The 22,872-nt window shown below is 36.7% G+C and overlaps 1 protein-coding gene across 2 annotated transcripts in view; it reads right to left on the bottom strand.

Annotated features, from left to right (window-relative positions):
- LOC101434890 (sulfotransferase 1C3-like) overlaps positions 1–20,446 on the bottom strand; it is a 37,868-nt gene extending 17,422 nt beyond the window's left edge. Inside the window, exons 1-4 of one of the 2 annotated variants that reach the window (XM_004478410.5) lie at positions 20,225–20,446; positions 13,637–13,836; positions 3,280–3,408; positions 2,586–2,683 (exon numbers count right to left, since the gene is read on the bottom strand). In XM_004478410.5, the coding sequence (XP_004478467.1) occupies positions 2,586–2,683; positions 3,280–3,408; positions 13,637–13,808 (399 nt within the window). In that variant the 5' untranslated portion in view covers positions 13,809–13,836; positions 20,225–20,446. The other variant, XM_004478411.5, reaches the window with a different exon arrangement.
- Between the last annotated feature and the right edge of the window lie 2,426 nt (positions 20,447–22,872).

Here is a 22,872-nt window from a genome sequence, read left to right as displayed (position 1 = left end):
AATTTCAGATGTACTGTCTTCCACATCACTAATTCTTTCCTCCGCCTCTTAGAATCTGCTGTTATTTGCTGAGAGTGTATTTTTGATTTCTTGAATTGTGCTGTTCATCACCATCATATCCATTATCTTTTTGTGTGTGATTGCAATTTCTTCTGTATTCTCTACAAGTGTTTTCTTCATATTCTTAATCTTTTCCTTCACTTCATCACATTGGTCCCTAATATATGTTTTGAGAGCTTTAGTTACTTGTTCAATGTTCTGCTCCTCTTCCTGGTCTTTAGTTTGTTCATTGGATTGGACCATGTTTTCCTGATTATTGGTTTGGTTTGTAGCTTTGGTGGTGTCTGGTCATCATTTTATCTTGATGTGTTTAATCTGTTCCTTAGCTTCTTTGTCTAGTTTTGGGGTTTAATTAGTTGTTGTTTTTGCATGCATGTTAAATCTTCTCTTTGTCACTTTGTTCTTATTATTCTATTCCCTTGTTGTTGGCTAAGTTCACTTGAAGGAAAATATTAGGGTCAGAGAAAGCAAAATGAGTAAGAGAAGAAAATGTGTAATAATATTATTAATAGTAAATATTAACAAAGGAACCATGTGAGATCTAGGAGAATGGATATTATACTCATGTATGCTGTGTAGTGTTATAACAGTAAGTAAAGTAGAGTACCTATAATGAGATAGTTAACTGAATTTGGGGAGGAATATTGTATGGATTAAAAGGCCAGTGTGTTCAGGAGAGAGGGAAAGAGAAAAAAAAAGGACAATAATGTAAAGGGTGAATAAAAGACAGAAAACAGAACAAAGATATTAGAAATAAAATGTCTGAAAAATTGGGAGCCAAACAAAGAGAGGTGGCATGTAAGAGAAACAATAAATGATGGAGGATAGAAAGATATAGAGGAAAGGGGATAGTGTTAGTGGGAAAATCAGTACACATAGGAACTAGGAAATGGAGGATAAGGAAATACAGCAAGTGTGACGCACCCCCTGCAGCAACTAATATAAAAAATAAAAATAAAAAAGATGAGAAAGAAAGAAAAAAGTGGGGGAAGGAAGAAAAAGAAAAGATAATTTAAAAAAAAGGGCCTTGGGGGTATAGAGAAAGGAAAAACAAGAAGACAATCCAGCAAAAAAGTCCATACAAAGTCAAGCAAGGAATCTTCTTTGCAGTTAAATGAAATGCTTAGGAATCTGATGATCCCCCTTTCTCCCTTCCTCACTTCCCTCTCTCTCAGGGCAGTAGGAAAGCTGCACGAGGGGTCCAGTAGGAGATTCAAGTGGGTCCTTGGTGAACCAGCTCAGCACAGAAAGCAATGACTTTTTCCAGAGAGAGAGCAACTATAACTCACCAGGAACTCCAAATATGCTATTGGAAGCTTGAAAGCAGGTCCTATAGTCCATCTCCCTTAGGTATGCTACAGGAGGACTAGTTGATTTTCTGATTCCACCTTCTCCCAGACCAAGTTTCCTATCACAAGGCATTTAGGTAAATTGGGTTTTCTCAGCAGATTTGCCTCTCCTTTCTTCCCAGGCTCTCCCCAAGCCAGCTGGCATGCTCCTCCATGCTCAGAAAAAAAGGGGGGGGAACCAAAAAATTGAACACGCACTTGTTTGGCCCCACTGCACCTCTCACCAAATCTCTCGCACTCATAGTCAGTCCAAAACTGGAGGGCTAGGGTATTTCTGGACCTCAGGGAGTGCTGACTTTGGGAAAGGGAAGTCTGGGATAGTGCACACTCAAGGTATGTGGGTCTGTGGAACATAGGCTATGAGGGCTTAGGGGATACCGCCCTGGGGACCACGCATCTGGGGAACATGGTCCTTGGGAACTCTGACACACAACTGACAATTTTCAGGGAACACTGCAGCCACCAGCCCTAGTGTGGAGGGTCCTACCTCCCCGCAGTTTCTGATTTCTGTGCTAGAAACCTGCAATTCTACCTTTAGCAAGCACTACTTCTGTCATGGTCTCTCCAAATTGATATCCAGACACCTCCTGACTTGCAAGCCCCCAAAACAACCTGTTCTGGCAAGATTCCAACCCTGCTCAGCTGCTTCTTTGCAGGAGAGATTATGAGGTGCGCTCACTCAGATTCCATCTTGCCCTGCCTCTCCCTACACATTTATTTTTGAGGCCATTAGAATATCCTCTAATAATTTAGCATAGCTAAGAAAAACTTTATTTTATTTTATTTTATTTTTCATTTAGACAGTTCCTACCTGTTTAATAGTTTTTCTGGTAGAGGGACTGATTCCTGAACCTTCCTCCTCTACCATCAATAAGGTTTTTTAAAAACTTGTGTTTACACAGGAACATATTCTTTCTTCCTTCTACCCCAGCTAAACTTCATACACACTTATTTGCTACATAATAGACCATGTTTTGAAAACTTTGACCAAGGAATTAGGATTAAAGGAAAGAGAATATTAGGAAACATAGATGTCCAAAGATTCCACCTTATGCAATCCTTTATTTTAAGTACTTAAAGTCTAAGAAAAATAACATATGTCCCATTGAGAGATATTTTCTGTTACATAATTTATATCACAATCTTAGAGTAGTTTGAAAAGCCAGTTCTTTTTACCTTGCACTTTTGTTTCCAGATAGATGGTGGTATTAGGTGTGAAGGAAGGTGAGTTTTTAATATTCGTGGTGAAGGCATTTCAATAGCTATATCCACATCTAGAAAAACAATTTACATTTTTCATTTTTGTTGTCATTCTTGAGAAATCCTCAAATTTTTATTTGTCAACAGAGTATACAGAGTAGACTGTATATTCATATGAAATTGTAAAACACTACATCCTTTCTATTCTTCTTGTAAGCCTTTTCCTTTTTTTTTTTTTTTTTGGCTCTTTGGACTTTCAGGAAAGGTCTTCAGCTCCCTTAATTAATTTTTGAATGTCCATAATTTGTTATGAAATCTATTCCTCCTTCCCCACCTTCCACTGCTCTTCTTTCTTATCCTCGTTTTTCTTCAGAAATCATTCCCATATTTTACAGTAGCTTAATACTGATTTCTATTCCTTCCATGATCCAAACACAGAAGGTAGGAAAAAAAAAAAGGAGCTTATTTGTCATTGGATCATTGGGAAGGAGAAAGAAGATAAGTAGAAAGAGTGCCTTGTTGGGAAGCTAGATATCACCAGCTAAAAATATTTGACTTCTTGGCCCATGCACAGCAGCCTTGAGTAACAGAGAGTCTAACTCTTTCTTCCACTGCATCTTCTTTCCAAGTCAATGCAAGATAACAAATAATGTTATTGAATATTACTCACCATGTTTTTCCTTATGGGGAAATGATACTTCAAGAAAAGGGTATCTGTCTAAAGAGTTGGCTCGTTTACACTTTGCCACATCTCCATCATTTTGAATCATGTCTAAAATTTCCTGCATCCATGTTGTACCTGAAAACATTAGAAGCAATTCTTTAATTTTAAATGGTCTTTCATTTTAAGTAAATGACTACATAGTTTGAAGAAAGACAGCAAGCAATAGGAGAACACTTTGAAATTAGATTAATATTGTGGAGGCAAAAAGGAAAACTTTTCTTGTATTACCCCTCCCTGTTGATATAACATCATTAGAGAATTGCTTTGTGGTAGGAATTGGAGCAATTTTTCCAACTTTCATCTTGAAAAATATTAAACACACAGAAAACTAGGAAAATAGCATAATGAGCACTCAAAACATTTACAAATTTAAAAAATAATTTTGCTAAATTTGCTCTATCTAATCAATTGACTGATTGGTCAGTTGATCTAGTATTTATTTAGCTATTTTCTATATCTAGTTTTACTCTACCAATTGAGAGTAATTTGCTGATGTCATGGCATTTCATGCCTAAATACTCTAGCATGCATCTCCTCCAAATGACATTTTCCTATTATGTTTGCCATATGCCTCTTGTCACATCTGATTTGTAATAATTTCTTTTTTAAAAAAAGCAAATACATTATATTTAGTTATGTTGTATTTTCAGTACGAGCTCATAAAAGTATCTGTTTGAAAGGATGTCATAAGATATTTTTTATTGCCACTATAAAATTTGTTTTATATCTATCTTTCTGTCAGTACCATGCTGTTTTGACAACCATAGTTTGTAGTAAGTTTTCTTTTCTTTTTTAAAATATTTTTTATTTTTATTTTTTAATGATACTTAGTTTACACAAATAAAAAAATAGGGGGTTCTCATATGCCCTGCTCCCTGCACCTCCCCCATTTTCCCACAGTAACATCCTTAATTAATGTGGTACATAAATTACAATTGATGAAAACACTTTGGAGCATTGTTACTAAGTATGCATTATAATTTACATAGTAGTTTACACTCTCTCCTGCACAATCTAGCAGACCATGGCAATACATGCAATAGCCTATATTCGTCATTGCAATGTCATTCAGTACAGCCCCAAGTCTTGAAAATGCACCCATTATTACACCTGTTTTTTCCTGACTGCCCTCAGAACTTCCTGTGGCCACTGCCTCCACATCACTGATATAATTTCTTCTATTGCTTGAATCACAATAAGTTTATAGTAGAATACCAGTAAGTCTACTTTAGTCCATAGTTCATCCCCAATCCGGAGGATTCTGGGATGGTACTGCCCACTCTATTTCTAATTGAGAGGGGGCTGTGATCCCATAGGGCAGATGGATGGGATTCGCTTGCTTGCAGTTGCAGACCCTCTCAGTTCCTTAGGATGGTCATTGTCCATCATCATCTCCCTGTTAGTTGTCCTGGGTGAGTCCAATGAACTAGAGAGAAGGTCTTGCAACTCTGTTGAGATTCAGGGCACAGTTGGCACATGGACAGCCCAAAGATTTTAGTCTCTTGGACATATACCTATCAACTCTACTAGTAATTATAGGCTCTAATAGAAGGGTCAGAAGAACCATGTTTAGGGAAACCACAACTGAGTCCAACTCTGTCACACTGGGGAGCATAAATTCCAAAGTAGGGCCCACTGGCAGAACACCAAATTCCTTTAACTATCTGCCCAGCTATAGTGTCTGGATGTCTCCAGAGCCCTCAGGAGCCCTCTATTTGGGGTAGTATTCGCTTTGGCAATCAAAGAGATCCTGACTGAGAAGTGCATAAGGGTAACCTCTGAAATGACCTCCCTACTCACTTTGAAGTCTCTTAGCCATATAAACTTGTCTATACCTTTTCCCCCTTTTGGTCAAGGTCTTTTTCCAGTTGCATTGCTAGTTAGTGCTTGGTAGTAATCCCTCAGCACCAGGGAGTCTCATCTCCGGGAGTCATGTCCAACACTGGGGGAAGGCAACACATCCATAGGCTGAGTTCAGCTCAGAGAGAGGTCACATTTGTGCAACAATTGTTAATTTTCTAGTCTAACTTTTCAACTTCTCATATTTATTAGGTCTATCTTATGTAAAGAAGAACTTTCTTAAGCTGGTAACAAAGTATAATTGCTTTGAGTTTTTCCTTATTTAGCCATTTTCAGAATAAGGCGATGAATAATAGTCATCCTTAATAGTGATAAACACATTTTTTTCTTTTTATTTCTTTTACCATCACTCCAAACTCCAGACTCACGGGTTTTTCAAAATCAGCTTTGTTGCAGTATAAATTGCTTAGAATAGACTGGACTTGTTTAAAATGAAAAACTTGAATTTAAACATAAATATATAAAATCACAGTTGAAACACAGAACCTTGTGTCCAATAGCAAGGAATCATCCCCCTCTTGATCTCTTGCCTCAGGCAATTGCTGATCTACTTCCTGTCACTATAAATTAGTTTTGCACATTCTAGAATTGCACATGAATGGAACCATACTCATTTATGACTGACTTTTACTCACCATAATGTTTTTGAGATTCATCTATATTGTGTGCTTCTATAGTTCCTTCTTTTTATTGCTAAGACTGCTAATTTTATGGATATAATATGATTTGTTCATTCATATGTCAATGGATGTTTGGATTGTTTCTATTTTGGGGCTATTTTAAATAAAGCTTCTATGATCATTTATATACAAGCTTGTGGGTGAACATAGGTTTTTCTGTTTCTTGAATAAACCTAGAAGTGGAATTGCTGGGTTATATGCTAAGTGTATGTTTATTTAACTTTATAAGAAACTGCCAACTACTTATCAGAGTAGCTGTAGCATTTAACATTGCCATCAGCAGTACATGGGAGTTCCATTTGCTCCATCTCCTCACCAATACTTAGTATTTTCAGTCTTCCAGTCTTTTTAATGGGTGTGCAGTGGCATTTTATTGAAGTTTAATTTGCATTTTCTCATGATGAATAATATTGCGTATCTTTTTCAGTGTTTATTGGTTTTTAGTATATCTTGGTGAGATATTTTCACACTTTTTGCTTATTTTTAACAAAAGCTGTTTTCTTAGAGTTGTAAGAGTTTTTACGTGTTTTTGTTAGATATATGTATTGTATGTATTGTGAATATATTCTTACAGTCAGTGTGTTGTTTTATGTTTTCCTAATGAGATCTTTAGAAGAAAAGTTTTAATTTTGACAAAGTCAAATTTAGCAACTTATTTCTTTTATGGTTAATGTTTTCTGTGTTTTATCTAAAAAAGTGTTGCCTAATGTAAGGTTTAAAGATTTTCTTCTGTATATGCTTCGAGAGTTTTATAGAATTAGTCTTGAACTCTGATCCATTTCATTTTCTTTTTCTGTGCATGTTATGAGGTAAGACTCAATCATCTATCTGTATGCATTAATTTGATTGTTCAAATGGAATAGAAAGTCTTGAAATCAACCTACTTTTCAACCCTACTTTGTTCAAATGAAATAGAAAGTCTTGAAATCAACCTACTTTTCAACCCTATTTTTCTTAATCAAAAATATTTTGGCTATTATAGGATAATTGCATTTTCATATAACTTAGAATCGATTTGTCAGTTTGTGATTGGAATTACATTGATACAAATCAATTTCAGAAAAACTGATATCTTAACAATATTGAGTCTTTTAATCCAGGGAAATAGTATGCTTCTCCATTATTTAGGCCTTTAAAAATGTCTCCAGTAGTTTTCAGCATACAATCTTACATGCCTTTTGCTAGATTTATTCATAAGAATTTTATATTTTTGATGCTGTAGCAGTTTGACATTATTTATGAATTCCAAAAATAGTTTTTGGAGTGTGTTTGTAAGCTGGTCTGTCAGAGGTATCACTTTTAATTGACTAAATTATGATTAGGAATTTGATTGGGCCACAGCAGTAGGGTGTTGAGTCCCCTCTACCCCCTTGGTGGGCAGGGACTCACACAGAAAAGACATGGCAAAGGACAGATTAGGGAGTTTTTGAGGTGGAGCCTAGGAAGTAAGCAAACAGAGGAGCAGAGCAGCTGAGCCCATAGTGAAGCAAGCCCTGGGAAGAGAGGAACCAGGAAGCCTGAATGTTTCCAAATGTTGGCAGCCATCTTGCTCCAACAAGTGGCAATAGGCTTTGGTGAGAGAAGTAACTTACACTTTATGGCCTGGTAACTGTAAACTTTCACCCCAAATAAATAACCTTTATAAAAGCCAACAGATTTCACATGTTTTGCATCAGCACCCCTTTGGCTCACTAATACATATGCTATTTATTATGAATGACATTTGAAATTTTAATATTCTAATTTTTTTGCTAGAATATTGAAATACAATAGATTTTTGCATATTGACTGTATCCTGTGACCTTGCTAAATTTAGTTATTAGGTATATCAGTTATCAGTTATATTCCTTAGTATTTTCCATATACATCATCATGCTATCTATAAAAAAATAGTTTCACTTTTTTTCCAATCTGTGGGCCTTTTATTTATTTTGCTTGCCTTATTGCACTAGCTGGACCCTCCATTAAATACTGAATAGAAGTGGCAGGAATCAGCACCCTTATCTTGTTTCTGATCTTAAAAGGAAAGCATTCAGTCCTTCACCATTAAATGATTTTACCCGTGGATTTTTCATAGATGCCCTTATCAGGCAGAGGAAGTTTCCAATTTGGATTTAATTTTCTCTAATTTTTGAGCTACTTAGATTGGAAGCTTAAATTGTTTATTTTAGATCTTTCATATATCTACACATATGTAAATATGCATACACACATATAAAATAAAAATTAAGCAAAACATTTCTCTTTAAGCATGGCTTAGCTGCATCTCAAATTTTTGATATGCTGTTTTTCATTGTCATTTGACTCACAGCATTTTTTAATTTCTCTTAGAGCCATATGCTATTTAGAATAGTGTTCTTTAATTTCTAAATGTTTGTGGTTTTCCAGATATTTTTTCACTATTGCTCTCTAATTTAATTTCATTTGCTCAAAGGGCATATTCTGTATAATTTCAATACTTTTAGAATTATTTGAAAGCTTGTTTTAAATCCCATCTTATGGTCTATATTTTTAGTATCCCATGTTCATGTGAAAAGAATGTGGGTTCTAGTGCTATTGTCTAGTGTTCTAAAAATACCAACTAATCTAAGTTAGTTGATAATATTATTCAAGTCTTCTCTATCTTTACTGATTTCTTGTTTACTTTTTCTATGAATTACTGAGTGAAGAGTAATGAAATCTTTAATTATAATTGTAGATTTATTTATTTCTTCATTCATTCTCACTGTTTTTGCTTTAAGCATTTGAAGATCTGTTATTGGGTACATACACATTTCTCTTTATCTCTGGTAATAATACTAGTTGTGATATTATATAGTCATTCTAGCTTATTTACAATTATTATTTTTATGGTATATATTTTTCTATCCTTTACTTTCAGCCTATTATGTCTTTATATTTAAAGTAAATTTTAATAAGAGTTTAGGAAATTTATATTTATGATAATTATCTGGATAATTGGTCTTCAGTGTACTATTTTGCTATTTGTTTTCTATTTTCTTATCTTTGTTCCTTTGTTTTTCTTTCCCTGATCCATTTTGGATTAATTGGTTGCTCTGTATAATTCCATTTGGGTTATTGGCAATACCTCTTTATTTTCTAGCAGGTGCTCTAGGATTTACAATATACATCTTAATTTTATCATAGTCTATGTTGAAGTAACAATATATTCTTTCATATCTGTAAGAAACTTAACAGTATACCTTGATTTCCCCTTCCCCACTCCTTAATTTTTGCTTTAAAAGTTCAATTATCATTTTAAAAAATTGTCTGTTACATTTTATTACACATGACCATTTCTAACATTCTTTTTTCCTTTGTGTCATATATCTAAGATTTCATTTAGTATGAAAGTTTTCATACTGAAAAACTTCCTCAAACATTACCTTAAAGTGCAGTTCTGCTTGCAACATATATTCTCAGCTTTTGGTTGCCTGAAAAAGTCTTTATTTGGCCTTCATTTTTAGAGGATATTTTGCTAGTAAATATAATTCTTGATTGAAAATTTTTATTAATTTTTCTTTTTAAAGATGTTATTTATTGTCTTCTTGTTTGCATTGTTTAAGGCTAGAGGTCTGTGGTTATTTTTTACTTTTCCTCCCCAAAAGCAGTATCTTCATTTTATGGCTGCTTTTAAGATTTTCTCATTAATTTTCAGCAATTTTACTGTTGTAAAGTGTGATGTTTGTGTTCATTTCCTTCTTACCATTCATTGAGCTTCTCGGATCTGGAGGTTTATATTTTCAACAAATTTGGTAAAATTTTGGCTATCATTTAAAAAATGCTTTTTGTTTCTCCTTTACCTTCTAGAAATCCAACTTAACTGCATGTCCCAGAGGTCACTTTTTTCATTCTTTTTTTTCTCTCTGTGTTTCAGTACAGAGAATATCTATCGCTGTATCTTTGCTATCTTTTCTTCTGCAATGTAAAAACTGTTCTTAGTCCCATCCAGTCAATTTTTCATTTTAGATATTGTGAGTTTTAGCTGTTGAAGGTCTGGTTCTTTTTACTATCTCTCATTTCTCTCATTAGATTCATATTTTCCTCTTAAACATTTGGAATATATTTATATATTTCAGCTGTTTTAACATCCATGTCTATTAATGCCATCTTTATAATTTCTGGATCTGTTCCTATTGACTGATATATATATATTTTTGCTTTTGAGTTAGAGGCATCTTTGACTGACTTGTATCTTGGTTAATGATAGTAATTTCCTGCTGTTTGACATTTTGAGTAATTTTGAATGCTGGACATTGAAAATGTTAGGCTATTAAGTGTTAATTTTTTTTTTTTTTTGCTTTCTTTTAGGGATTAGGAGCAGTGAGCAGTTAGTCAGTTAAGGTACTTATGGATTGACCTTATCCTTGTAGAGCTACTTCGTTATGGTGCATCTAGTATTGCCTTTACTCTAGGGCAATTTGACCCTATTACTAAGCCATAACCTTCTAGGGTTTCTACTGAATATCCAGGGTATTCACTGAGACCCTTCCATTCTACTGTGCATCAGTTGTCTACTGATACTATAAGAAATAACCACAGACTATTGGTTTCAAACAGTATCTGGGTATCCTACAGTTTCATTAGGTGATAATTCTGGTAAGGGATGGTTGGATTCTCTGCCTAGGGTCTCACTTCTTATTTTTTAGTAAATAACAAAGGACATTTATAAAATACTTTAGAATTTACAACTGCTTTCATGTACCTTATTGATTAGACCATTGTAACATGTGCATCTACCCATTAGACTTAGCCTAGCACAGTATGAGAATTATATAATTAAACTTTACACAGGTAAGAGCCTTACATGGATAGCAATATAGAGATATTTGCCTCACCTTTATCTGGTTTGTGGTGGAAAATCAAATTACTTCTCAAACACTTATAATTGAGGAGAGCAGTTTGTTTCACCCCTGAATATCACTTCCTTTTTGATGTCTCACTGATTCTTCTTTAAGACCTCATTTCCTCTGTCACTTTTCCTTCCTAGAGCCAAGAAGCAATTTGGCTCAAAGATATGGTTTTTCAAGAGTTAAACTACATTGAGACTCCTCCCCCATAAGCCCACTTTTTACTCACAAAGTATAGGCTAAGGACCTTTTCATCTGGGGTTCAAGGTCCTCTTCCAGACTCACTGGTTGCCAAAAGAACTAAGTTACTTGTGGTTGTAGAACTGAGGTACCCATTTACGTGCTTAGTGGCTCTCTTCATTTTCAAGCCAACAATCATGTATTGAATGTTTCTTATGCTTTGAATCTCTCTGACTTTCTCATCTTCCATGTCTCTTGGATACCTCTTCTGCTTTTAAGGGCTCGTGTGATTTCATTGGGCCCTCTCAGATAATCTCCGCATCTTAAGGGCAGCTGATTGGAAACTGTAATAATATTTTTGAAGTCCTTTCAATATCATTTAGGACAACTTCAAGTCGCAGAAATGCCCCCCACATAACATCCCTTCTTTCCTCTCTCTTCGCTCAGTATCTACTGTGGACACTTTGGCCATATCAATGCTATAGTTTCTTCCATTACTAGTCACAATAGTTCTATAGTAGAATACCAGTAAATCCACTCTAATCCATATTTTATTCCTCGATCCTGTGGACCCTGGGATAGTGATGTACACTTCACCTCTATATTGAGAGGGGGCTTAGATCCTCCATGGTTGATGGATGTGATTTTCCTGCTTGGAGTTGTATGCACTCTCAGTTCCCTGGTGTGGTGGTTGACCATCTTCACATCCCTATTAGCTGACCTAGGTAAGTCCAAAGAACTAGAGAGCAGGACTTACAGCTCTTCTGAGGCTCAGGGCCCAACAAAGCACATGGATAGCACAGAGATTCAAGTCTCCTGGGCATACACCAACCCCAGCGCCAACCACGGGTTCAGTAAAAGTGACAGAAGAGGCATGTGTAGAAAGGTCACATCTGAGTCCAACTCCATCACACTCAGGAACACAAATTCCAAAGTAGAGCCCACTGACAAGGCACTGAACTCCGGAGCCAACTACCATGACTGTAGAACCTATGTGTCTCCTTAGCCCTCAGGAACACCAGTACCTGGGGTTGTAGCTACTTTGGCTGTCTCTGGGATCCTGCTTGCAGGGACAGATGCTGGACATGGTATATCCTGCCACAACCCACTGAATGTACTGGAGGAGAGTGTAACCTACAATGTAAACTATAATCCATGTGGTGCAGCAGTGCTCCAAAATGTATTCACCAAATATAATGAATGTGCTACAACGATGAAAGAGGTTGTTGATGTGGGAGAAGTGGGGTGGGATGGGGTGTGGAGTATGTGGGAACCTCTTGTATTTTTTAATGTAACTTTTTTTGTCATGTATCTTCAAAAAAATACAGTAAAAATAAATAAATGCTAAAAAAAAAGTCCCTTTAGGCGTGCCACCTAAGATAACCATGGGTATGACACCAGAGGACTAAGGTCATTAGGGCCAACCACAGGCTGGTTGTGGCATAAAAGTCTCTCAGCTCTATGTGATCCCTGGGAATTATGGGAATTATTTGGCTGACAGTTTCCCATTAGTTTCATGCCTGACATCATGGAATTTCTCCCTATACTAGCGTAGTTTACTATTTGCAAAAGCCTCGAGGTGTCAGCTGTGCATATATCTGGAGTGCTTTCTTGATGTAGTTTTCTTCTCTAAGGTACTCTGCCTTGCCAATTCCAGCCATCTTAGCCTCCCAGAATCCCTTTGTTTGGCTTTTTAACTTAGTGATTCTGTCATGCTTTGCTTATGTTCTCCCTTCTTGCATCGTGGTTCAGAAAGTATCTCCAGACTGAGGTGGGCACAAATTTTGTCCAATATCTAATAAAAGTTGTTTCATATATTTTGTCCAGCTTTCTACCTGTTTTTTGTTTGAGAAAAAGTCCAGTCTAATCCCTTCATGATGACCAGCCAGTAGGTATTTAATTTTTTTATGAAACAGTTATAAACATTGTTCTTTTGGATCCTCAAACTGTCCCAGACTTGGCCAATGTGATCTCCGTTAAGCTGATTCTTATGTTTATTCTGACATACTCTCATTAGTTTTTGAACATTATTTGCTTTTTAGAAAACTAGTCTCACTTTTAAATTTCCTGTCCAGGACAGGGAACAGGTATTCTTCAAAATCTTTAGTTCTCTTTGGTGAGGAACTGTATTTGAAACCCACATTGTGGGCATTAGGTATGCTCATTGCTGACTGGGATGTATTTGTTTCTAGAACTTTTAAGAGGACAGAGTTAGAAATTTAGGTCATTTATAATCAAGGTTAAATCTTTTGTTTATTTGCATGAGCCTTAATTAGGGTAGAATAGAAAGTTCTTAGTTGACATCTTTCAAGAACTTTGCGGAATTTGACAGTCAGTGTTTGAATAGCTGGGATGATGGCACAATAGCTCGAGCATGGCATACTTTAGGGGTAAGGGTGCCCTGGCAGAAGGTTCACATTGAAAGAAACACTAAACTTAATTCAAACTTGTTCACCTTATACTTTATCTAGTTGTATTGGTTCTCAAATGAAGGCATTATCATCCCCATACCCAAGGCATTTAGAAATGAGTTTCTGGTGATGAATAGGGAGTGTTATAGGTATTTTGCACCCTCGGGACCAAAGATGCTAAATGTACTGCCATGCTAGTTTCAGGCCTGCAAAATTAAGAGTTGTCCCACCCAAAATACCAAGCATTCTTCATTGATCAGTACACTGTACCTGATAGTTTCATTTCCAATCTTGGAACAGTTTTATGTTTTAATACACTTACCTGACTTTGGGTAAGTTGCCAGAATTAGATCATCAGGCTTGGCTTGGAAATTATAGATTTTATTCCACATTTCTTTTGATACTATTGGCAGAGGGACCCCATCAACGTCCAGTATATTCATTAGTAATGATTTCTTTTCTGGAATCTGAGCTTTCTCTGAATTCTGTGCCATTGGGAATTTGAGTCTGATATAGTCAACCCTATATAAAATAAAATATTTCATGATTCACAGTAAGGGTTATCATCTTAATTACTGCTAATTAATTGGAATAATATAAATAAAAGCTAACATATATAAAATATTAACAAGATACTTTATATACTTATTTCATTTACTTTTCACAACAACCAGATAAAATAGACTATTATTATTTCTGTTTTTAAATGAGGTAGTTTGAGATCTTGATAAATTAAGTAATTTGATAAACATTATTAAACAACTAGTAATTGTTGGAACTGAGATTTAAACCCAAATAATCTTTTCCTAATCCATGTTACCTCTTGAATTACTAGCTAAAATAATACTTATTTATCATAGTTATATACTGCTTCATAATTTTCAAAATGTTATATTGTATAATTATTGTATAGTTAAAAATGTGACTGATCATGAAGAAAAATCAAAGCAGTGGTTTTGAGGGACATTCTAGGGTTGAATTTCTTGTTGTAGTTTCTATAGTGAATCTTCAAAAACTAGGCCTTTCCAGTGGTCATAGTTCAAAATATGAAAGGAAGTACACAACGAGTTCACACTAATGTTTCCATTTCAAGTCTAGAATTACAGGGCTTTGCATAACCACCTTGATCTTATAGTTGTATCACCTTAATCTCATGCCAAAAGGTATGAATCTTGATAACTCTAGCATAATCCTCATTTGCTTTCTGCAGCAGTGCACAAACTCAGAATACAATACTAGTTCTACTGCCAATAATATAACTGAAAATAGTTTGACTTTACAAGACATTTATTTAATATTCAAGACTTAATTTCTTCCTCTTGTTATTCTGCCTCCTTAAAAACCTCATGTGTGATGACTTACAGTTGAGTTATACCAAAATACCAAGGAACAGATAATCTTAATTTTATAAACGTTGTTCCAATAAGTTGAAAAAATAGCGCAAGGCAAATAAACTTTGCTCCAAAATCAGTTCATTTATAAACACAGACATAGTAATACTAAATCAAATTTTAGTCAACTAATTCAATAAAAGTAAATGATTACATAAAGTGAGAAGAAGATCATGAAAATGGAAGCACTATGTATTAGCAAAACTTGAAGCTGGAATGGGATGGGATCAGAGAAGTTTTGCTGAAGGAAGTGATATTTGGAGTGAAACTTGAAGAATGAATATGTTTTATCTAGATGGGGGAGGAGAAGAGGAAAAAGTTTCCACTAAAGAAATGTAGCTAGTGCTCATGGAAATAAAGCAGTTCAGTTTGGCTGCAGTGTTGTCTGGATAGAGGTCCAAGAGGAGCCTGATAGAACAATTTCAAGAACTAGCTTGATAAAATTATCAAATGTCAAAAAGAAAAACTCCTATGTTAATTCTGCCAGGAAAAGCCAGTCCTTTTTTTCCTTTTTTTTTTTTTTCCGGTGGTATTGTTATATCACTATATCTTTTTTTAATTTAAAAATGTATTATTTATATTAATGTTACAGGTTACTCAGCAGCTACAATAACAGTAAATCTACTTTGGTCCATGGGTATATCCCCCTCCCCCCAACTCATATTCGTTCATTCTTCAGTCTTGAGGGGTTTTGGACAATGTCTTCTCTGACTATTTAGGGCTGAAAAGGGATATATTATGGGGCAGAGAAATGGAATTGTTTCCTTTGCAGTTGAAGATACTTCTTGTTCTGGGGGTAGGGGTGGTCCATCCCCATCATTTTGTTGGTTATCCAGAACAGGCCTGAAGAATTGGAGAATAGGAATTGACTGTATATGTGCTAAATTTCAAGACTCAACCAGCATATGAACAATCTGAAGACTTTTAGTCTCTGTAACAGGTAAACTGAAAATTATCAGTTCAGATAAAAGGAGTAGAGGAATCATGATTAGGGAATTTATAAATGTGTATGCCTATGTTATATTGAGGATATAGATTTATATATATTCCCAGATAGGGCTTGCTGAGGGGGTGTTGATTTCATGAGATCATGTGGCTTGCCTATGGTGTCTGGCCCTCCCTAGGGGAAATCCTGCTACTTTCTCAAATAACATGGAGAAGCAAGTTTTAAAAAAAATTTATTATCTTTTTTAAAAAAAGATACATGGATTATACAAAATGTTACATTAAAAAATATAAGAGGTTCCCATATACCCCACTCCCCACACCTCCCACTCCTCCTGCATCAACAACTTCCTTCATTAATGTGGTATCTTCATTACATTTGATGAGTACATTTTGGAGCATTGCTACACAGCATGGATTATAGTTGACATTGCAGTTTACACTCTCTCCCAGCCCATTCAGTGGGTTATAACAGAACATGCAGTGTCCTGCATCTGTCCTTGCTATTTCATTGAGGGCAACTCCAAGTCCCTAAAATGCCCCAAAATCACACTTCTTTTTCCCTCTGCCTGCCTTCAGCAACTCCCGTGGCCACTGATTTCTATAGTAGAATACCAGTAAATCCACTCTAATCAATATTTTATTCCTCCATCCTGAGGATACTGGGATGGAGATGTCTGCTCCACCTCTAAACTGAGAGGAAGCTTAGATCCCACATGGCTGATGGATGGAATTCTCCAACTTGCAGCTGTAGACTCTCTTGGTTCCCTGGTGTGGTGGGTGACCATCCTTACCTCCCTGTTAGCTGACCTGGGTAAGTCCAATAAACTGGAGAATAGGTATTGCAACTCTGCTAAGGCTCAGGGCCCAGCTGGCACATGGACAAGCCAGAGATTCAAGTCTCCTGAGCATACACCAACCCCAGCACCAACCACAGGTTCAGTAAAAGTGACAGAAGAGGCATGCATAGAGAGGTCACATCTGAGTCCCACTCCATCACACTCAGGAGCCCAAATTCTAAAGCAGGGCCCACAGGCAAGGTACTGAACTCTAGAGCCATCTGTCATGACTGTAGGTCTGGGGTGTCTCTGTAGCCCTCAGAAACACCACTGCCTGGAGTTGTATCTACTTTGTATCTACTACTGAGATCCTGCTGAGGTGTGCGTAAGCATGACCCCTCTGACGATCTCCCAACTCATTTTGAAGTCTCGTGGCCATATAAACGCATTTGTCTTTACTATATCCTCCTTTTTTTCAAGGTATTTTTCTAGTTGCATCATCGGCTGGTGCTTGGTAGTAATCCCTCTGCACTAGAAAGATTCATCCCCAGGAGTCACGTCCTATGCTGGAGGGAAGGCAATGCATTTACATGCTGAGTTTGACTTAGAGAGTGGCCACATTTGAGTAACATGGAGGCTCTTAGGATCTAGACCTAGTTGAAATTTCAAACACATAGGTTCATAAGCATAGTCATCAGTATCAAGGGCCCATCATTGGACGTTCCTTTTTCACTGGTCTTTGCCCTTGTACTTGGGGGATTGTTGCTGCTCCATTGGGGAGTGTGACAGAGTTTCCCGGAATGGGAACTCAGCACTCCTTCAGTTGTCGTGTTAAACTCTAGCCCCTATGTCAATACCCAACAAACATCGGAACATATCTATATATGCTATATGCATGCCCTGAAGAACTTCCTGCCACGCATGCATCCCCCATCAATGGCACCCATATCAGTGTTCTTCCCCTGCCATAGTTGAAACTCCTTTATGATCCAAATCGCCCTCAAAAATGAAGTCTAATATATTGCCAGATTCAATTAATAGGAAAATGAAATAGGTTAAAAGATTAGAAATAGAATATATAATAATTTAGAAAAAATGAAAATAAAGTTAAAAAAATTGATGTTTTAAAAAAATGAAAAATATCATCAGAAAAAATTTTCAACATTTTGCCTTCATCTCTGTAATAACTATTGCCCTCTATGTGAAGCAAGTCTTTTATGAGGAGGAAAAATTAGGCTGGTCTTAGATTTTCAATACCTAATTGCAGAAGACAGTGGAGCAATGTCTACAAAATGTTAAAAGAAAAAGTATAGCTGAAGAATTTTACATACAGCTTCATTGTATTTCAAATACAAACGAAACAGACAAAATGATTAAGCTTATAAAAATTTGGGAAATTCATCCTCTGGCCTTTCTTGAAAAACCAACAAAACTATTTGATGAGGAAATCCAGTAAGTCAGAGATGGATCATCTTAAAATTAGGTATGGTGACTCCATGGTGAAAAGACAAAGGTTGATGAGCATTAGTCCATTTAAATAGAGATTCAAGGCTGAATCACTAAGAATTATGATTAAAAGGCTAAAATTACATACAATTGTAAAAGCAATAATTTAGCCAAAAAATTATAACAACAAAAATGAATGTCTAATTTAAAAGAAACATCACTCAAACTATTTAATGTTTCCTATAATCTTGTTTCTTAACTTTACTGGGTTCCTTGAGGATAATTATTGTTCATGGTGATGAACTTTTACTCAAAGTCCAGCAATTCCTCTCATTTCAGTTTAATATTATATATATAGTAAGTTTTATAAAAATCCTATCCTCACTACTTTGATCTTTTTATCTATGAATTTACCTAGAATTTTCTAATGACGTGCTCTTGGCCATTCTCTTAGCCCCACTAGTATCACTGTTTGATAGAGTTGATCTGACTCTCCTTATTGAAACCAGTTTTAATTAGATTCTTGGACAAAATTCTCTTCTGCTTTTATGCTTACCCCTCTACCATACTTTCTTAGTTTCTTTGCTGAGCTTTCTTCCTGACCTTCAAACATTTAAGTGCCTAGGTGCTCAATACTAAATATCTTCTATCTTCTGAAATCCACATTCTTATACCCAATTGCCTACTTGGAAATCTATTTGAATGTGCAATAGGCATGTCAGGACCTTCCCCTGTCTGGCCTGTCCCAAGCCAGTTTGATGTCCTTCCCTCCAGGAGGCTTCACAGGAAGATTTTATATAGAACAGAGCTGACGTCTTGGTTGTTTATTTTAATATATACAAAGCACGTGACATTGAAAGTTGTTTCCAAATTATGAAATAGCCATTCAGAAAAAATGCATTCCAAAATTAACATGCAGCTATGCTTTTTTGCCATTTTCTCTAACCTGATATTTGCTTCACATGGATTTTCTAATTCTACTTCAGAAGGGGATGTTATAATTCACAGTCATACTATCTCTTGATGGGAGCCTTCAGATGGTCTCTGAAACCATTCTTGATTATTGTCAGGTGTCCCAACCTGCCCTAATGAATATCCCTACTATCATTAAACTTTTTTCTTCAAATCAGGCTATTTTGCTTACTAACATTATTAACAACACAAAAGCATTAACTTATTAAATGTATAATTGGTATTAAGCTCTTCACTGAAATTTTTATATTTAATTCTTACAATAACTATATGAAATTACTGCCCATTTCTCAAATAAGGAATCTGAGATTTAGAACATTGAAGCCATTCACCTGATAAGTGATAAAGCTGAGATTTCAATCCTGGTCCGTCTGCCTTGTGAGATTTAACTCTAAATGTCTATGCAGGATTCCCCTTGTAGAAGAGTGAAGGCCACCTTCCTGCTGGTAGCTTCTCTATTCTGCTTGGCACAGCCCAATGACGTTATGAAACGTGACTGTTTTAGTTTGCCAAAGGGCTGCCCATGCAAATTACCAGAAATGGACCTTTATAAAGGGGATTTATTTGGGGTAAAAGCTTACAGTTCCAAGGCCATGAGGTACTTTCTCACCATAGTCAACAACTACTGTTGATTCTGTTGTGGCATGTGGCAAAGCGAGTTGACCGCCGATCACTGTTGAGGTCTCAGCCTACCTTTGCAGACTCACCTTCTCCTCCTGAGCTGCTCTGTGGGCCCAGTGCCCTGGGGCTTTGTGCTTAACCAATCCTCTAGTCCTCTTACACATGGCAGGATTAAACATGATGGCTTCCTTTTCCTGTGTATGTGTCTCTCTGTGTTTCTGTTTATATCAGACCCAGCAAGGGGACAGAGACCCAACCTGAATCCTGCATCACTTACATAGTTCATTCAAAAGCCCTGAAATGATCTTATCAAGCAATCTAATCAAAGGACCCTCAAATGAATTTAATGCCAAGAGTCTCACACCCTCGGGAATAGAAGCGTTTACAAAGATGATGTTCTTTTGGGGATTCATAAAATAACCTCAAACTGCTACACTGACCATCCTTTAGCATCTCCTTTCAGCTCATTAAAACAATCACCTCAGTAATGTTAAATTTCTTTAAAGGTATTTCCTTAGTGAAAAAGACCCAAGACCTGATGAAGGCATTCAAGGCATTCCCGATGATGCCTCATGTGGTTTTTTACTCTAGGTAAAATTAAAGCATTTTACTTAGAGCCCTCAAGTGCTGAAGTCTGCAAACCCTAAGTGTTAATTTTTTTTTTTTTTTTTAGTGACTAAATGTGCCTTATTTTCCCAAGCCCTTTTGTTCATCAAGGTACCAGAGCGAGATTTTTCAAAAGCTGACAATGCCTACCTGATGAATTCCAGAGCCAGAAGAAGGAGCACACTGATGTTCACCAAAATTGGTTTGTGAAAACTCAGAACCAAGTCCTGGAGGCACTAAGCACAGCAACGCCAAACTTGATTGGGGTCTAAGTTTAGAACCAAAAAGTCTGACTTGGGCTAGATATGTTTGGAGGGTTGGTAGGTGAGGAACAAGTAAGGAATGTTCCTGAATGACTTCCTAGGACTTATAAAGCCAGAGGGTGCAGAGGGTGGGTGGTGCGTCTGCCTAGTTTTTCTCAGGTGGCTTTTGAAAACAACCATAGAGTATGAAGGAGGAGGTCTAACAGGGGTGAAAAAAAGTCAATAACCCATTCAGGGGTGAATAAAAGTCAATAACCCATTCATCATCACAGTAATGACCTTTGATGGAGGCTTCAAATTCTGGCTCCCAGTTCCTGGACTTTTGTACCATTACTTCAGCCCATCCTCATGACCCCTGTCTCTATCTCTCTTTTCCAAATGTCCTGCTACCTCACCTGTAAACATCCTCTATCATAGGAATTGGTTGAGGAGAAAGTCCAGTTCAGGGAATCACAAAGCATGTAGCAAAACCATAAATCTCTTTTTAAAAAAAAGAGCTTTAAAAAAGAAAAGAAAGTACACACATAAGTCTCCCATTTCCCAAATTGTATGCATTTTATTTTTTCAGAGAAAGAATATTGGAAATAATGGGCAGGAATGTTTTTACACAAACTATGGCTGATAACTGGATAGAGAGGATAAAACATGGCCTTCAGAGCTTCTAGCTTTGTATCTGCTCACCTGATCCTTAATTAAATTTCATTTTCTTCAGTTTATCTAATTGCTGATTTTACTTTTTCTTTATACGTAGTACTACCCAGTATTCCATATTAAAAATTGATATTTACAGAACTCATTGTTAAAATTCAATTTGATTCCATCTGTCAGGTCTCCACTTTGCAAGACTCCAAGATACTACTGTCAAACTACAATTTTAGTCATACTTTTGGAACAAAGTCATGGGTTCTTTATCTTAAACCCTAGAATATTTTTTCCCTGCTATTTCTGCCTGTCCTCTAGCTGGGTTTTTGTTGTTGTTATTGTTTTAAATTCATTATTTATTTCACCCCCTTCGGCTTGTTTACTGTCTGTTCTCTATGTCCATTCGCTGAGTGTTCTTCTGTGTCTGCTTGTCTCCCTTTGTTAGGTCATCTTGCTGCGCTAGCTCTCAGCTCTGCATGGCACCGGCCAGCTTGCCTTCAAAAGGACACCCTGGGATGCGAACCCAGGGCCTCCCATATGGTAGATGGGAGCCTAATCAATTGAGCCACAGCCACTTCCCTCTAGCTATTTTCCTGAAAGAGATGAGAGCCACATGTCTTCTAGTCTACCATCTTCCTGGAAGTCCTCACAACTTTTGGCTTTTGAGGAAAAAAGGAGTGTCAAGTCTATGTAATATTTCATTTGTGTTAATATTTTGTTTATTTTAAAGGGACTTTAAGCAATTTGATGAAATTATTAACAATTGTATTCTAGTATTAGTGAGCATGGTATTATAGTAACCTGTGCCCTTTATTTTTAAAAACTTCTCCTTGATCTCACTTGAATTACCAGTAGGAAAATCCCTGAAGTAGAGATTTTTGCCTCCTTTCAAATTTTATGTAAATTTAATTTATGAAGAAACCGCTTTAAATTATTTTACCTTCAGAGTTCCCTTTTAAGTTGAATATATTCCTTAACACTAAGTCCTGTTTGTAAAGCTTGCTCTGGGATGATCTGAGTGTGTACTGACCTGGGTGGATGCCAAATGGGGAACTCATGTGTGCAGGTGGAGGCTGTTTTGCATGTTATGTGGAAGTCCTCTGGGTGATGAGCTGCAGAGCAGATAGCCAGAGCATCAGTAATGCCTGGAAGGACAGCTTTGGTAGATCAAAGGCTGGAGAGGAGTGGGGAAGGGGGGAGAATGAGGGCAGCAGAGGGGCCCAGGGTTTACCTAACCCATGCTCCTGCGAGGGTCCCTGGACAAGGCTGAAAGAGGAGTACATGTGCCTTTATTGTGACCAAGAGAGGATGGTTGTGCTTTCCTGTGGATACTGGGGATTGGCAGTTTCAAGCTATATGGTGTAAAAGACAGAAGTAGCAAGGATCCTTGCTAAGTGAGGACGCTTAGGGCAGCTTCTTATCATTCAAACCATGTGGAGATGAATGTCTTACAAGAGAATTATGCAGTGTGAAAGGGCAGAAAGGTAAGGGCTGTTCTGAAGATTAGAGGCAGGAGCCATTTGGAGAAGCTAGAGGTGGCTCTTCTCACCCAAACCATACAGAGGTGCAGGCCTGGCTAATTGCAGTTAGGCCCAGGGTAGGGCTAACTGGGGTGGTCACTCAAAGGGAAACTTAGGACTAAGCCAGGTAGGATGACGAGCCACCGAATATAATTTCTCTTATGTCATTACAATCCATCCTGTGGTGTTCCAACATTGTTTATAAAGAAGTTTATGGCCTGAGTAGTCAAGATATTTAGGGACATATTTAAGCTGTTCGTTACAGTTCAAATGCTTAGACTAAGTAATCGCACCATAATCATAGTTAATACTAGTATTGTGACTAGTAATTGGAAGGCCTGGCAGAACCAATAACCCTAGATAGTGGGACTTA

Source organism: Dasypus novemcinctus, chromosome 17 (assembly GCF_030445035.2).
Source record: "Dasypus novemcinctus isolate mDasNov1 chromosome 17, mDasNov1.1.hap2, whole genome shotgun sequence".
In the NCBI taxonomy this organism is placed as follows: domain Eukaryota; kingdom Metazoa; phylum Chordata; class Mammalia; order Cingulata; family Dasypodidae; genus Dasypus; species Dasypus novemcinctus.
The sequence above is the reverse complement of the archived record's forward strand: the minus strand, read 5'-3'. Positions and strand labels throughout refer to the sequence as shown.